This window comes from Halyomorpha halys, unplaced genomic scaffold, assembly GCF_000696795.3.
Source record: "Halyomorpha halys isolate HHAL.00 unplaced genomic scaffold, Hhal_1.1 Scaffold1155.1, whole genome shotgun sequence".
NCBI classification, from domain to species: Eukaryota; Metazoa; Arthropoda; class Insecta; order Hemiptera; family Pentatomidae; genus Halyomorpha; species Halyomorpha halys.
In genome coordinates, this window is record NW_027105200.1 from 169,791 (window position 1) to 188,248 (window position 18,458).

Below are 18,458 nucleotides of genomic sequence, written 5' to 3' on the forward strand. Positions count from 1 at the left end.
TATTTTATTATTTTTGAGTTGTTTAAAGCAGAAGCATTGACGAATTCGAAATTGTTATTATCAGATTAGTCAACATTTTGAATTTGTCAATATTTTTTCATTCCTTTTTTTCTTGTAAAAATTTATTTCAGAAACAATTTTTTTTTCTTAACTTTTCAAAAAATATTACGCCTGCAGAAATGGCAGTATTGTTGACAGAAAGACGATCAAAAAGTATTAAAAAATTATGCATCTTGTCTTCAAGATTCCAATAATGACGTTGAAAGCGTAAGATTTCAAAATGGCCTCGATCCATCTGTTATGAGATATTGAACTTCTGCGGATTCTACCTTAACTGTTTAATGAATATAAACAAGATTATTAAAAAGTAGCAGTGAGACTATATTTTGGCCAGGCATCAGCCGCACGTGTCGCGTTAAAAAGTTCTATTTGTGAAGGAATAGACATAAACTTTACAACTTTAGACTCAGGCAATTTTTATAAGATCATCCGTTTGACATTGGAAAACATATAGGACTTATATGTTTATTCTGATGCATCAGATGTATTATGTTTGGTTTTACAGTTGCGATGGTTCAGATACTAACAAGAAGGCTGCTTATTATCACAACCCTGGGAGCCAACCTCTGGCGTTAATGACGACCGGGCAGCTACTGGACCAGGCATCACAGAGGTGGCCAGATAGAGACGCTATTATTTCACCATACGAAGGAAAGGCGCTATCGTTTCTTCAAACGAAGATTCAGGTAGAGCATAAATATTTTAACCCGTTACCTCATTGTACAATCGTTGGGAAAGAAACAGTACATTGTTACATAGTTCCCTAACCTAGAATCCTTCAAGGTACAGGGTTCTGTAGTGGGACAGGTTTAGTCAATGGCGTAGTATATAGGAACTAAGGGGCGAGGGGCGCCCGGGCGTAACTTTACCAGATGCGGCCAAAGCCGAAGAAATTCAATTCAACTAAAATTATTTAATGAAAAAAATGTTATGATATTAGTAATGTCAGTCATTTTGGAATCATTTTGAATTAAAATAATTTTCCTTAAAGAATTTCAAATTTCGTAGTGCCTCTGAATATCTGCCCAAGAACGGAGTTCTAATAGCTCTGAAGCTTGTACGGCGGTAAGTCAATTATTATCCGTAATATAGTTATAAAATTTTATTGTAAGCTAATAGGAAACTTACAAGTACATCATTTTTCGACACAGTCTCCTTGCTATTCAACGCACTAGGTCCATCGTTGTACAAGCTTTATGTTGCCCTCATAAAAGAAGGATTTCGGTTGAGCTGTGAGCCAGGAATACACCACCACTTTCATTACTTCGTCCGAGATAAATCGACGGCCGCTTAATGCTTCTTTGAGTGGACCAAACAAGTGATAGTCAGAAGGGGCAAGATCTGGACTCTATGGAGGATGAGTCAGTACTTCAAATTGAGTTTCTGGAAAGTTTCAGCAGTGTGGGCAGCATTAGGTGGACGAAATTGTCGCCGGGCATAACACCACGTGACAGCAGTCCTCGGTGTTTGCTTCGAATTGCAGGCATTAGCTTGGCAGTAAGCACCTCACTGTAACGTAGACTGTTTGTTGCAGTGGCCCTTTCCTCATAAAGTTCCAGTACTGGACCAAAAAACCATAAGCATCAGTTTTCCTGCGGAAGATTGGGTCTTGAACTTTTTCTTGCACGGTGAATTAGGACGTTTCCATTCCACACTCTGCCGTTTACTCTCCAGCTCGTAATGATAAATCCATGTTTGGTCTGCAGTAATAATCCTGTCGAAGTTGTCACGTTAGTTACCATAGCGATCCAAATGTTTTTGGCAGGTGTCCAAGCCCGTTTGTTTATGCAACTGTTTGAGTTTTTTGGGACCCATCTTGCACAAACTTCATATAACCCAAGTCTGTTGTGGATGATTTCGTAGGCAGAAACGTGACTAATTTGCAGACAATGTGCCACTTTGTCAATAGTTACTTGTATGTCTAAGAGCACCATTTCACGTGAACGCTCAATGTTTTTTTTCATTTGTGGCGGTAAACGGTCGTCTGGCTCCTTCATCGTGCGTAACATTTGTGTGACCATTTTTGAATTTTTCAATCCATTCGTAGACACTCCGTTGCGGGAAAATACTGTTCCCGTACTGTACCAAGAGTCTTCGATGAATTTTGGCCCCTGATATCCCTTCCGACCATAAAAAACGGATCACTGAAGGTTGATTTTCTTTGGTGCAAATAAAAAGCCATGATTAACAGCACGGCAGAGATAACGAAATTAACCTAGCAGCTTGAAACTTGCATAGGCATAACAACAAATAAACAAAGCATGCGTCATCAACGCAAAACGACAGTGCTACCAACATAAACAAAAATATAACTAAATTACGGATAAATATTGACTTACCCTGATAGAAGTGTTACAGGAGAGGTGTGCTAGCTTACTCCAGTCAGCTACAGCTGCTTCTTTAAGGTCATATGTAGCCTAGTAGTAAGTTGAGACATCACCTTTAGAAATATCAAACTGCAGTGGCTTAGGTCAAAAACCGGAATGGGAGGTCGAGATTGATTTTGTTGTGGACATGTAATGAAAACTCCTCCTACCATGATTAGAATAGTTTCCACTGGTTGATAACTCCTCTTACCCCCCTCCCATGTATCAGAAATGACCCAGCAGAGGGTAAGAAAGAAAATTAATAAGAAAATAAAGTAGCAGATGTTTGTAATGCTTTTTTTTTTTTTTTTTTTTTATGCTATCTACAGCAATTAAGCTTTCATCTCACTCACTATCCCTCAGCCTAAATTACAGGTCTTGCCTCTATTAATAATATTGAATGTACTATTAAATCAATAGGCAAAATGGAAGACCCCTCAGAAGGAATAGAATACAGAATTCAAACAGAACTGTAAGATATCATATAACAAATCCAGGCTCTTAAGCCATGGTATTGATTGCCTACTCTTCAGTGAAAACTTCAACTGAGTTAAGCCTCTTTGGAAGTCAATCTAAGCCATAATTTTACATTCAAAAATTTAAATTGCTCACGTTTTCAATGATTTTTCCTTATATCAAGCAATTTGTTTTTGAGATGTAAAAATTAAATAATTTTATTACAGTTACATAATACTTTTAAAATTATTACATTTATATGTACATATTTTGTATTTTTAATTACATGAAAATCCTAGTCTTAATTATCATACATAAAAAAATAGGTTAATTTTTCCCTTAAATCGTTTTGATTAATGTTAAAAATTAAAATCATTGATTTAGAAACTTGGTAAACTTAGTATCCTCATAAAATAATATTTTGATTTATTTTAGTAATATTTAATATGTAATAGAGATATATTAATACACATCAAATTATTTACTAGGCAGAACAATTGGGTGCTGGTCTTTTAAAGTTAGGCTTGAAGCCTGGAGACAGACTAGCACTTTTAGGAGTCAACTCTGTGCATTGGTATTTGACTATCTTAGCGGCAGCCAAAGCAGGAATAATTACAGTAAATATTTATCATCTCTCTGTATAGGTTTAATATATTATATTTGTTTATTCATCTTATGATAACAACTATTATCATATGTGTATGTAAAATCATTCTAAATCAAGAGATGTAATAGTCTAGAAAAAAGGAGATTCATTTGTATATAAAGACCTAATCAATTCAATTACTTTTTCAAAAGAATGTAATTATAATTCTGTTTAGTGTCAACATTTCTCAGAATGTTTTTTCCATTGTCATTTGGTTGGAAATTTGCATTTTTGACTATTCATTTTTTTTTTTTTTTTTTTTTTAAGGAACCTTATTACCAAAGAGTTCATATTATTTATTTATTATTATTATTTAGACCTATTTGATTTTAATAACATACAAATTGAAGCTTCTTTAATATTTATAAAGAGAGAAGCAAAATGGAAACGAAAATTAGAATTTCATTTATTACATTTTTTCAAGACCACAATATCTTAAAACTATCCTGATTGGATAAAGACTATACAAATAACCAAGAAGAAAAATTAACAGTTCTGAAAGCACTCAAAACTTACAAACAGTTCCAACACTATGAACAAAAAATGGTTATAATATACTCACAGATAGCAAAAACCTACTAGATTCATTAAAAAAAATTACAAATATAACTACCCACTAACTTTTGAAATTAGTGTTTACCACGAACAACTAGGTTTTTATTTTCAAAACCTCTTTATTTTTCATTTAAATACAATAATGTATAACACATAGATATATATACAAAATACAAAGTACATATGAACACCTAGACAGGACGTCTTAGTGTTGGATTCAATCATTGCTTAGGAGCGGGTGGGGAATGATTTTTCCAGGAGGCAGGGGGTCATCATCATCTTTTGTCTAGCTCAAGGGTAGACATCTTGAGAGTGGACATCGAAGAGTCACCCAAGAAGAAGAATAAGAGACTTTGTGTTTAGGATCGCCAGTGAAGAGTGAAAACTTATAGAGGACAAATTCTTTGTTAACAGTCAATGTTTGTTTTCTGAAAAATTGTTTACAGCAAGTGTTAGTTTGTAAAGAAAGAAGACAAATAAAACCTTCCATCATCAAAACAAGATTGTATAAATTGGTTAGTGTTGTACAAAATAGAACTTTAAGTATATTTGTAACGGTAGTTAATAAACAAGTTGACTGTTCTGATTGCCTAGAAACTCGCCCTGAGATTAAGAGTGTTATTTAAGATTTAAATAAAATTCTCCTGAATGTTTAATATTAAAGCTTTTCGTTTAAGCCCAAGCTATACTTAAGATATGAAAATAAAGTTAAAACTACCAATTTTTCTTTTTATTAACTTTAAATAATTTTTGAATATTACAATTCATTCAAAAATTATTAAAAGATAGAAGATAAAATGGGGTACAACAAAGAAAGGCATACCACTTCAAAATTTCATATGGGACATAACAGTTGCTGATCTACTACAAAATGAAAAATAGACATTACCAACTGACAAGTTAATGACTGAACATGGGCCTTGTGGACACCACTTGAAAAGATTTGGACTTGCAACTTATGGCAGATGTGAATGTGATCATCAGACTGTGCAGGAATTCTTCTCAATTGTAATTAATATTTACTTTATTTTAATTTCTGGTTTATTGGTTTATTTTACTTTATAGTCATTGTTAATTTATACTTACTTTATTTTTATATTTTTTTTATTCCTCTATATTTATATGTATTTATTTTTTATTTCCTTTATTTTTACTATAAATATGTATGTCTAAGTACATTATGAAAATGTACTAATATGCTTCATACAAGGAAATATGCTCTCGAGAGCATGGAGTATGTAAAATTAATAAATTGCTCTCTCACAGGGTTACTGTGGGAGGGAAGAAGGAAAAAAGAAATTGTAATATCATTAAATCTAAAATCAATTTAAAAAATTTTCTTTGAGGTAATATTCAACCCTGCATATCGGGCTCATGAATTATATTCTGGACTGAAATGTGTCAGAGCTAAAGGTATCGTGACAGATCACAAATTCAAGACACAAGATTATCCAAGCATGCTGATGAGCTTATTGGACAGTACACATTCAGCGCCTCATGGACAACCAATAAAATGTACTGAGCTGCCAGACTTATCATTGGTTATTGTAGCTACTGAGGAGAAATTGCCGTAAGATTCATTTATAGTTTAAATAGCTGAGTTAAGTCAGTTAAGAACTATAAATCATAAATTAATTTAATGTAATAAAACTGAGATGTTAAAATACTACCTCAGAAATAAAATTTTATCTTTTGTTTAATTAATGTATCATCCTTAACATTGATTTTAAATTTTGTTACTTAGTCAACTTCAAATTATAACTTTTCATTCTTTGTTTGACATATTTTTGATGATACTGATATTCCTGATTAATAATGTTCCCATGGTATTTTGCTGATTTCAGTTTCATACTAATAAAACCTATGTTTCAAAATGATTTTTAAGACAAATATTAAAACTTTAAAAAAAACTATACTCTATTAATTTCAAAAACAAACATAAATGGTACTGTCATTAAAAATGTTTTACATAACAAGTCAATTTAAGAATCAATTTTGATTCATTGCAGTAATAGATAATAGATTCAGTAAACTATAGATTGTGTAACCCTGTCTTGGAAGATTTTTATTCTTGAATTATTTTGTTTACATCTGTTGACAATGTACTATAGATCATGAAAGTTTCATCAAAGTCAGTTAGATAGTAATTTATTTCAATGTTGGCGAGGTATCTTCAGTATTTATCAGATAATTGAAATTGTTCATGTTCCAGAGGATGCTATAGGTTCAAAGATGTACAAAATTTAATGAGTGATACTAAAGTGATTAAAGATATTCAGAGTAAGATACAACCAGATGATCCAGTATGCATACAATTTTCCTCGGTAATTTAATTTTAATAATGAATATTGCTGCAAAAATGAAATACCAAGATCCAGCTACTAATATATTTGTTTGTTGGAGATTTTTGTAATGATACTCCTTTACTGAAAGTTTGTTAATATTTCAGGGAACAACAGGGTCACCCAAGGCTACTTTGTTGTCACACTTTGGTACAATTAACAATGTTATATTGACTGGACAAAGGATGGGGTTTGATAATGAGGTTATATTTTTTCATAATTAACAATCACAATATCTTTTCTTATTTGTGAATCATTTTATATCTTTTGTCTTATAGCTATCAACACTATGCCTTCAAGTACCCTTTTTTCATTTGTTTGGTTCTTCATTGGGTATTTTATGCGGACTTCATTTTGGCATTACGTTGATCCTATCAAGTCCTACGTTCAATCCACAGCATACCGCTGACACTCTTCAGAACTACAAGTAATTTCAAATTCAGAATATTCAAATTCAGAATTCTTCTTAATTATAATCTGCTTGGGACATTTCCATTAAATATATCTATTGATCTATCTAAGGGGTATAAACCCCTTTTTTCTTTAAAAAAAAAAAAATGTCCTCAGATTTCATGATATTTACTAATACCAACTGAATACATAACAAACATAATTTTTAAATATATATTAAAATGATTATAATGAAAAATGATGATTAAAAATTAATATTAAGGAGATGGTCGGGGGTGTGCGGTCAAAAAATACTAACACAATTTCTTGGGCTAAAAGAAAATACAAAACAACTATAAATATGTTGATAGTGTAAAATAATAAGGTAACAATAAAGTAAACTAAGGTGTTGTAAAACATTATATAAAAATGAACAAACAGAAATAAAAAAAATATGTACAATAATAAGTACATATAAAAAATAAATAACATTGAATATTAGATTTAAAATTAATAGGAGAGGTTAAAACACATAAAAATAGAAATTTAGATGTAAGAGAAAAAAGAACGTTGTATTGTACACATTAAGAGATAGAAAACTAAGGAAATAAGATGAGAATAAATAAAAGTTAAGGAAGAATAAATAAAAAAATATATTATTACTGGTGCAACAGACTGTGGAGGTCCATGGTCTCACGCGATGTACTTAGGAAATACATCGCATGTTTCATGACGTTGTTTTCCAAGCATGGGTTCATCACTCCCAAGCCTATTTTTGTGAGTGCTACAAATACCCGGGGGAGGGAGAAGGTTGTGAGTGAGTATTGTATAATTATATGCTTGAAAAAATCCTGGGTATGGCCTGGGACTCGAACTCGCAACCTTTGGGTTGACAAAGTGGGTCAGCAAATAAATAGTTATGCATGTCATAAATAGATGAAATATGCAGAAAGCAGTTTTGCAATGAAGGGATTGAAAATTTTTTTTTCCTTTTAACTTTAAACCCAATGAAAACAATTCAAAGTCGAACTACCTCTTTTTGAGATCACTCAGTATAAATTTGGGTCAATAAAGATGTAAATAAACTTATTAAAAATATTTCTTAACGAAATTACAATAAAATCAAAATTTTAAATTGAAAATTGCTTTATTATATTTATTATATATAATCAGTGGTGTATCTAGAAGGATGGTGAGAGGGCTGATCGAGAGTGCCCTCACTGCAGTACTGTGAGAGGTCCTCTGCCATGCAAAGATTAATTAAATAATATACACTTCAGAAGAATTTATAGTTTTAGTTGGCCAGTGGATTACCCCTTTCTCTTGGAGGATATTAAATATTTTCCAAAACCTCTGGTAATCCCACTCCCTAAACAAGGGGGTCTCACAATATCATGGTACTGCAAAGTTCTAGATCCATTACTGCATTCAATGAATAACTGACACTACTAGTAAAAAGTAAATACAAAAAGAAAAGGAATAAAATTATAGAATATGGGTATACCAAGCATTGCTTCTGATATATTCAGATATTAAAGCTTAGTACATGCCGCTATAATGTCATTACATATCATTCAATAAAATTAAAACTTCTAATGTAACCCTAGTATATAATTAAAATCAAACATAATGAAGAACTTTAAGTAAATTAAGCAGGAAATTTTTTAAGAATTCCATATATCAGATGGTAATCTATGCTTTCTATGTGTTTGTGAATTAAAAATATATTTACTCATTATTGCCTCTAAAGTATAAAAAACAACTAATAATTCCATTAAAGAAAAAAACATTAATGTATATAATCATGAGAGATAGTTGACCATGGATGATTTATACGAGGAGAGGGTTAGGGGGTGCGGTCAAATTAATATACAAATAAGTTGAAGTAACTTATTTGTGTTTTAATTTGACCGCATCCCTCAACCATCTTCTCCTCGTATTAATGTATATAGTAGTTTTTAATGGTATGCTTAAATTAAACATTTTTCAGATGTGACATTTTATATGGAACACCAACAATGTTTATAGACTTATGCCGTGAATTGAATAAATCATTTCTTACATCAGCTAAGGTGCGTGAAGCCTGTTCAAATGTAAAAAAGATTCTAGTTGGTGCTTCCTTTTGTCCCTCAGAGGTTTGTAAAGAACTGATGGATAAATTTGCTAACTGTTCCCTTATGGTGAGTATTTTTAATAAACCAATTATTTATTCTTAATAATAATAAAAAATAGTTGACAATTAAGTTATGTTTAGGAGGCATGATCAAAAAAATAATAGCAAATAACCACTAAAATCAATCAATCTAATTTCAGTATGTAATTTAAATTTTAATATTTAATAATTCCTCAGCCATTCATCACAAGTCATCTGCCCATCAATATTTAATATAGGTTAATTGTTTTATTTATAGTTTCTAAATTCTAGATACATTCTAAAATTCTAAAGGTGGTTCTATTTGCAAAGTTCTAGATCCATTACTGCATTCAATGAATAACTGACACTACTAATAAAAAGTAAATATAAAAGTATTAAATTTATCTGGTCATTTAAAAGTATTAAATTTATTTCCGTAAATAAAAACCAAAGAAGTACAATATACAAATTATATGAGGAGAAGAAGATTGGGAAGCAGTCAGTGATGAATACAAATAAGTAAAAACGTATTTGTTAGTGCCAGTTTATTTTTTTATTTACTTATTTGTGTTCTTCACTGACCGCACACCTAATCATCTTCTCATGTATGTAATCCTCAGTCAGCTGTCAACCCATCAATACATGAATCGATCCAATGAAGAACCAATGGAGATTAGTAAGTGTCCCTGATTTTTGCAGTGAAATTTTTCTACATTTGGATGATAGATACTTAGTAAAATTGAACGTTAAGCATCGTGACAGATGAAATATAATATATACTCTTAACTAACTATACTGCTATATGCTACCAATGAAATGCATTAAAAAGAATCAATAATTTGCTTTCAGAATGGACATGGTTTGACTGAAACAAGTTGCATATGCTTTCTAACTTTTCAAGGTGATTGTTTGGAAACAAAATTAAAAACAGTTGGTCGTCTTATGGAGCATTCAGAGGTGAACAGATTAGATTTAAGGTTTTTTGTTTAATTTTACCATCTAATTAAAATGGAAAAAATATTTAAATCTTTGTATTTTAAAGTTTTCATTCTGTAAAAAAAAACTCGCATTTAAAAACTTAAAACTTTTCTAATCAGTATATTGTATTTCTTATAATTTTCATCATAATTATTTCACTGTTATTTGGTCGATTTCAAAGATATATACTCTCCATGACATGAAACTTGAAATATAGTCTTTTGGTTCTTATTTATTTATTTTCATTCTGATTCATTCTTTTTTTTAAAACTGATGTTTTTAGTTGTTTTTTCCTAAAAAAAAAAAAAAATAATTGTCAAACCCAAAAATCGTAACATACATTGCTTTTCATCTTCAGTTTTTTAATCAATTTAATTACAGAAAATAAATCAGTGAGCCTCAGAAAATGTTTTTTCAACTGAAAGTTGAAACTTGTTTTGTGGTCATTTTATGGTTACCTCACACTCTGACCAATTTGCGAGACTTGGTTATTGTTACCCAGGAGACCTCAAAACATGCAACTCTGTCGAAAACTTTAATTCGAAATTTTACACGATCACAATATTTTCCCTCACTATATGTTCCATTTATATATAATTGCAATAATTTTTGTAAGCCTTTAACTCAGGCCTAAATACATTAAAATCTCTTTTCCTGTGATATCCATGATAATAATGTTAAGAAATATATGATGTAAGAAGTTATCTTCAGAACAGTCAATGGTAATGTGTATTATAATCCTTGTCACACGTAATACATCAGTAGAACATTGCAAATAATAATATGATTCATTCATCATGTACAACAGATAAAAATATTTCCCAAGATCGTATTGTCATTGTGAGCATGAGTTTATTTTTGATCCTTGAAAACCATTTTATTTAAGTGTGACTTAAAAATTTTCTATTGTTTGAGAATTATCTTTTTTATACAATTTATTTGCAATTAAGCAGCTCCAGTGGCCCCCTTTCGATTATATGAGCTGGAATTATGTATGTAGAGTTGTTTTCTATGCAGAACATTATCATAAAAGTGGGATGGTTCCAGACGAAATTTCTATTTCATGTTTTTTTTTTTTTTTCTTCTTACCTCCTTTATTAAATAGATAAATAACAATATTAATATATATCTAAATAAATAGATACATAATTGGTTTTCATGTTATTAATATTTAAATTTGTTAACACTACCACTTACTATGAGAAGAAGGCACATGCTATCACATTTTTGTGTCAGGTGATAACGTAATGAGGTTAGACTCATAATGTGTAAATACCATTTCTGTTGTACAGTAACTGTGTATAATCAATCCTGACACCAATTTAAGAGGTGAGGAACTCAGCATAAGAAGGTCTCGACAATACATATTCAATAGATAAGGTATCTTGGATAGGAGGTGAATTAATAGGATGATTGGTGAGTTCTATGCGTATTTACCATAGTTACCAGGATGGAAACTCTACTCCACTACTGGTATTTGCTGTAGGTCCTGAAGAAAGGAGAGATGGTGTACGATGGAGAACTCGAGAGAAAGCGGAGTAGTTAATAAAACATTTTGAGCTTTCCAAAAATAGCAATAGAATTCACTGACCCACTAATGTAAATCATTTACTACCCCCTAAGGAGAAAAATCTCTGAGGCAGATTTTCTCAACAAATTTTTATTAGTCATATTTCTGGGCTTAAAAACCTCATCGAGAGATAGTACACATAAGACTTTAGCTTCTAGTGGATCAGAAGATTCTATTGTAATCTTTATTGATTTGAATAATGCATTTAGCAATAGTAGCAATATCGGTTTTGGCGGCTCTAGAGCGGTGACCTGTAACCAGTAGCCGGGTCACTGAAATTTATAGGATGAAATATTGATTGATTGATAGTTTTCATTTCTTTAAGGTTTTTAATGCCATTATAGAATTAGGAAAACATTGGAACTAATAGAAATATTAGAATTGACCATCCAATGGAACTATGAGAATATTTACATAAATTATTTTATAGTTTTCTATATGAAATTTTCACCTAATTTTCGTTTCTCAGGTAAAAATAGTGAATAGAGAAGGAAAAATGGTGAACTTTGGTACACCTGGGGAAGCCTGCTTCAGGAGTTATGGCAATTTACTCGAATACTGGGGAGATGAAGAAAAAACAAAAGAAGTAAAATCATCATCAGGATGGTTTAAATCTGGGTATGCTGTCAATTTATCCCCATTCCTTAAAACTACACCAAATTTTCGCAAAGGGTGCCTTTTCTATCCTTCAGTAATGTTTCCCCTGTTCCTACTGAAATAGCATGGAGATCTTCCAATTAATGCAACTTTTTTTTTTCTAAAAGCATATTTATACTTATTATTTTTATTCATGAAACGACTGAAGGAATGAGAGGGGCTGGAGAAGATGGATCTGGTACACCAGAAATTTCTTCCAATTGGTCAATAAAGAAAGAGAGCCCTCTACAAACAAACTAAAATCTTGTAAGGTTTAAGAGGGTAACTTGACCACTGAAAAGACAGAGGTTCATGCAAAATGAAGGAATCATTCAATAATCTCCTCAACTCTGGAGATAAAGAAACATGTGAAGAAATAAGAATCCAAGAAGAATAAATCTATAGAAGTCAGCTGGATGGCCAAGAATTGGACATCAAGCCTCCTCATGAGGATGAGATTGCTCAAGCTATTAGCGAACTCAAAAATAATAAGGCTCCTAGTGCTAATGCAAGGAGGGAAGGCCCTGCGAAATACCAAAAAAGTGGTAGAAGTAATGTTATTGAAGCACTACAAGATCTTTTCCTTGTTATATGGAGAGATGAGATAAGAAAATGTCCACTGATTGGAATAAGTCAATTATATGTCCTATGTTAAAAGGGTGATTGATTAATTGAACTATCAAAGTTTCTCATTATTTTCCTGTGCCTATAAGATATTATCTCACATTTTATTTAGACATCTTTTACCCAAAGCTGAAAGTGAACTTGGTTCATAACAGTGTGGCTTTAGGAAAGAAAGATCCACCTCAGATCAGATTTTCTGTCTGTGGACCATTCTTGAAAGAGGGTGAAATTAAAAAAGAATTATTTTGTTTTCATTTTTTTTTGTTTTGGTAATTAATTTTACTAAAAGTATTTCTCTCTTTATTACACTCAGAAAAATATATGGACCAATCTACTCTAATGGAGAGTGGAAAATTAGAATAAATAAAATTTAAGAGCATTGTATGATCAGCCGAACGTAGTAAGTGTAATAATAAAAAAGGGAAAGCTGAGGTGCCTCGGGCATGTGGAGCGTATGAAGGAGGATCATCTGCCATGGAAGCTATTTCTTGAAAATCCGGGTGGTACACGAAAGTGTAAACGTCCCAGAATAAGATGGCTGGACGATATTGAGGCAGACCTGCACCAACTTGGGGTTAGAAGATAGACTACCCTGACATGCAATCTGTCATGGGGCCCATGCACTTCAAGGGCAGTAGCCCTGATTAAAAAAAATATATATATTTCTGGAATTGGAAGACTATTGGAAGACTATAGTGCCAGTGTTTTATTATTTTTTTTTCTAATGTTCATTGCGTACAATATGATGTAGTTTCATATTAATTCCCTCCTTGCCCTAGATTGAGAACAAAGAAAAGTTGAACTTAATAAAGAAATAATTAATTACAGAAACAATAGTAGTAAGGAACTATAAATATTGAAGTAATATGAATTTCCTTTTAAAATGGATAATTTAAATGATTCTAATACAACTCTAATGATTTAATTCTAGGGATATTATGATATTAAGAGAAGATGGCTATGCACAAATTGTTGGCAGGATCAAAGACATGATAAATCGAGGAGGGGAAAATATTTTCCCTACTGAAATAGAGGAATTCCTTCTTGAGCACCCACAGATAATCAATGCTCAGGTATTTACTTAATTATCCCATTAATTTCCAAACAAAATTATAAATTTTCTAAGAAAAACTCATAAGATAAAAATTTTAGAGCATCAATTTCTTTATTAATATCAAATTGCCAAAGTTTTTTGTTTTTGAGGGTGCAAAAAAGTCTCTGCTGGTTGTGTGTGTTGTATTAGCAGTTTGTTTTTTACATATTAACTCACATTTTTTAAATTCTCTAAAAACTTTTTCCCCCATAAAATGCATCTACCTGCCAGAATCATGTTTTGCTTCAGAGATTGAAGAGAAAAAAATTATTACATATTATGAATATCTATAGTACATTATATTTTATCTAAAAAACCTGAGAGGATCAACTTTCTTGATATTTCATTGAGCTAATTACTCTATGGAAGATTATTTTAAATAAACATTGTATTGAATTGTTTTAAAAAAATATTTTCTTCCTTTTTTGGCATCACGGTGTCCTTACATAAAGATGTATAATATCAATTTTCCGTTACATTACTTATCAACTGAGTCTGAGCAGCCATTGAATAGATCTTCTTAACATTGTTCTATCTAATATCAAATGAAAACATCTTTTACAAATATAATTTTAAATGATTTTCATTGAACTAAGCCTGGATATAAAATATAATATATAATGAATATAAAATAATTCTGTATTATTCTAGGTTTATGGTGTAAGTGACGAAAGGATGGGTGAAGAGGTTGCTGCAAGCATACAATTATGCAAACCAAATACTTTGTCTGAATCTACTTTAAAGTCATATTGCAAAGAAAAAGCAAGTTAACATCTAGCTGTGGCATTATTTATTCACATATAATGATCATGTTTATAATCTAACAAATATATTTCTCTTTTTCAGATTTCTCACTTCAAAATTCCAAAATATGTAAGATTTGTGAATCAATACCCGATGACTTCATCTGGAAAAGTTCAGAAGTACAAACTGAGAGAGGAGCATGAAAAAGAATTAAAACAACATTTTCTTAAAAATTAAAAATATTCATTTTATGATTGATAAAAAAAATACAGAAGTCTAAAGACACTGACTGCACTGTCACTCATCAATATATGAGTACATGGATATAAACAAATTTTTATAAAATAAATTAAACAACTCAGAAATGTCTTAGAGTAATAAATAATATTTAATCAAACTTATATAATTTATACAAACAATTTCATGTCCATTATTCCTCATCATAATTTATTTTTATATTAGATTCCTATTAGTTTTTGTTCCAAGTAAGGTGATTTAACAACATAAATACTGAAACAGGATCTATCATATAATAATAACTAAAATGGCTAAATGTATCCTACACCACCATGATTCATACCTCTTTCCACCAGAATCATAAAGAAGCTAATCCTCAAGGTCAACTTTAATGCGATCCTCTCTCTTACGTCTCGGCTACCTTTTCGTAACTTGTAGCTCTATAGATAAAAAAGTGCTGAAGGATGTTCAGATATGTTAATTCAGCGGGATCCAGTAGCAGAAGATCAGTTATATCTATGAAATCTTCAATTATTCAGATTAGTTTCTTAGGAACTCCATAATGAATTGTGGTCATTTAAATCGCCAGTGTACAAAATACATTGTGCCACCTGCCTATGAATCTGGAAAAGGTATTACAGGTTATTTGTTATAAACATAATAATAATAAAGGTCTAACAACCCGAAGGTTCAATGCTGATACCACCAATCACTCTCTACATACATCCTTCCAGTGATACTCCCCAAACTCAATTCCACTAAAATTATCAAGTTTTAATGCAATCCTCCAATCTACATTTTGGTCTATCCCTCAACCATTTACCTGTCGGTTCAGGGTTTATTAAAATTGTAGGGATCCACTTGTTACTAAGCCCTACAACCTTACACGCCCATCTCATACGCCGCAATCCTATAACTTGAATTATATTTACTAGGTGTAGGTCCATTAATTCAGAGTTGTGTAGTCTTCTGAATTCCCCTGTTAATTCATCCTTTTTCGGTCCAAATATTTTAGTAATACTTTATTTTCGAAAACCTTAAGGCGCTGTTCATCCTTTAGTGTAAGAGACCATGTCTCTTATCCATAAAGAACAGTGGGAAGGATAATAGTTTTGTAAATTCTAATTTTTTGATAGAAGGCTTGAGCTAAGCAGTTTCGTAATTGAAAAATAACAAGCATTTCCCGCCTTCAACCTAGCTTTTATTTCCTCATCAATTTCATTTTTTCTACTCACTGTAGAACCTAAATACTTTAACCTATCAACCTGTTCAAAAGTATTTCCTCCTATATCTATTTCACCAAAATTGCTCACGTTTCTACTGCTAACCATGTATTTTGTTTTATCCATATTTATTTCAAGACCTAGTTCATTACTAGAGTTTATTAATGCAGTTTACCAGTAATACCAAATCATCAGCATACTCGAGCACCAATATTTCACCACCCAAAGTTAAACCCTTTTCGGTATTCATCACTCTTTTAATGACATATTCTAGTGCTAGATTTAATAAGATAGGTGATAACTGTTATAATAATAATAATAATAAATCACTTTTATTTTATATATAGGAAGATGGTCAGGGTTACGGTCAAAGGAAAAACAAAAATAGTTTACAACTATTTATTTTCCATTAGTTGTAAACTGTTTTTGTTTCTCCTTTGACCGCAACCCTGACCATCTTCCTATATATCAATTTTTACGGGCAACTATATATACATATACACTTTTATTTTAGTTCACTAAATACCACAAAACAGTTATGGATCCTACTGAGGTAAAACGCTCGTTATCCGGAACTAAAGTAGTCCCCCGTTCGGGTGTCCGGGTGGGGACTACTTCAGGGGATTCATGGCGCGAATTGAAAATTAGAGATTTAACTGTTGGAACGTGGAACGTAAGAAGTTTAAATTCCACTGGTGGGTAAAATCAGTCGCAAACGAGATTAAGGGATACAATCTAGATATCGTGGCGCTGCAAGAAGTTTGTTGACCAGGGGAGGGTTCGTTGAAGGAAGGAAAGTACACCGTTTGGTACAGGGGGAATAGTAATTATTTGTTAGGTACAGGACTTCTTATTAGGAATAATTTGCTTTCCGTGTTAAGAGATGTAAATTTTTTTAGTGACAGGATATCGGTAGCAATATTTCAGGGACGTTGGTTTAAAATCGCTCTGATTAACATTCATTCTCCGACCGAAGATAACTGTTATAAACATAGATAAATTTAATTTCTTTTTCCTGAACAGATATCAGACAGCTACGAATTAATGTATTTATGTCTTAACTTCAATTAATACATTCTGAATTTTATTTTTCTCACATTTTATACATTGTGAGTTCTTTCCTTCTTCATAACTAGCATACATTGCTTCTTTTTTTACGTTTTAGAATGGAATGGGTTGCTGCACATCATTGGGTTTTGTGAATATGGTTTGACCCATACACCTTATACACAACCTTAATATACCAATGTTCCATTTTTGAAAAAATTGTTCGGCCCTCTCAATATTAGAAATCATCTAAGTTCATAATTTAATGATTTTCAAAAATGATATACCATATTATATATAAATATGCACAAAAAATATTTTTAATTATAATTAATAATACTTTTATAAGTAATTAAAACAAATCACACATAGTGTTCAATCATCACAGTATGGGGAAAAGAAATATCTATAGTGGAAGAATATAGTTCACTGAATGAACTGGATTGGGGAAGATAGTCTGGGTGGTGGTCAATAAAGGTATCAAAATAGTAACAAAAACTATTTTATTGTTAACCAATGTTTCGCCCCACTTTGCAATGCTCCATCAAAGCTGATAAGAATGAAGTTCTGCAGCTAACTGAATTTTTAGGCAGGAATTTTAGGCAGTTATCTCACCCCAATTTCTGATTACTTTAATGAAAACTATGTATAATTACTAGTCAAAATTGACCAGTCTGCCAAGTATAGGTAGGAAGAATAAAAAATGGCGGCTGTTTCAAACCCTTAATTCTTCATTCGGCCCTCTATATCTTAAAAACTACCAACAACACTAGAAAATCTAAGAGAACATTATTTAAAGAAGAGTAAATTTTCTGAAATATTAGCCCTAAAAGAGCTATTCAAGTCCAATAGTTTTAGAGATATAGCTTTTTAAAAAGCAAAATTTCTTAAAAATCTACTGAAAGATTAACAGTTAATTTATTTTGAGAAATCTATATCTCAGGACTTATGTGACGTACAGATGTCTATAAGCACTCAAATTATAGCTAGTTTAATGGACTATGAAGAAGTTTATGACTTTTACCTTCATAGGAATAGTAGTTTTTATGATGTTTGCTAAAATAAATTGATTTATATGAATTTTGGATTTATATGAAAATTCGTATTTAAGGATTTCAGAAGAAGCTAAAAACAAATCTGACCACCTTTAATTTATTTAATTCATTTAATATAATCAACAATCTTTTGTTCTTATTCTACATAAATATGCAAACCGATATCTATAATAACTATTAAAACATGCAGAGAAAAGTCGGCATACGAAATCCTAAACTTATGTAAAAAAACAAATTTGCTCGGCTCCTAGCACGCATTGGCAAGAACTTGGACAGGTAGACACATGTCTAATATTTTTTGA

At 31.3% G+C, this 18,458-nt stretch overlaps 1 protein-coding gene across 1 annotated transcript; it reads left to right on the forward strand.

Moving 5' to 3' along the window:
* Positions 1 to 253: 253 nt before the first annotated feature.
* On the forward strand, positions 254 to 14,831 carry LOC106688552 (medium-chain acyl-CoA ligase ACSF2, mitochondrial). Its single transcript, XM_067049319.1, has 13 exons — positions 254 to 267; positions 566 to 746; positions 3,371 to 3,499; positions 5,430 to 5,653; positions 6,296 to 6,407; positions 6,533 to 6,628; positions 6,704 to 6,852; positions 8,806 to 8,995; positions 9,799 to 9,906; positions 11,967 to 12,115; positions 13,689 to 13,830; positions 14,502 to 14,612; positions 14,697 to 14,831. Exons 1-13 carry the CDS (start codon positions 254 to 256, stop codon positions 14,829 to 14,831), a joined length of 1,740 nt encoding a protein of 579 aa, XP_066905420.1.
* Positions 14,832 to 18,458: the final 3,627 nt, after the last annotated feature.

Bases quoted from the DNA above. Each gene is read 5' to 3' on its own strand.
- LOC106688552 (XM_067049319.1), top strand. The intron at 6,408-6,532 runs GTAATTTAATTT...TTAATATTTCAG, and splicing joins TATGCATACAATTTTCCTCG to GGAACAACAGGGTCACCCAA. The intron at 12,116-13,688 runs GTATGCTGTCAA...ATTTAATTCTAG, and splicing joins TCAGGATGGTTTAAATCTGG to GGATATTATGATATTAAGAG.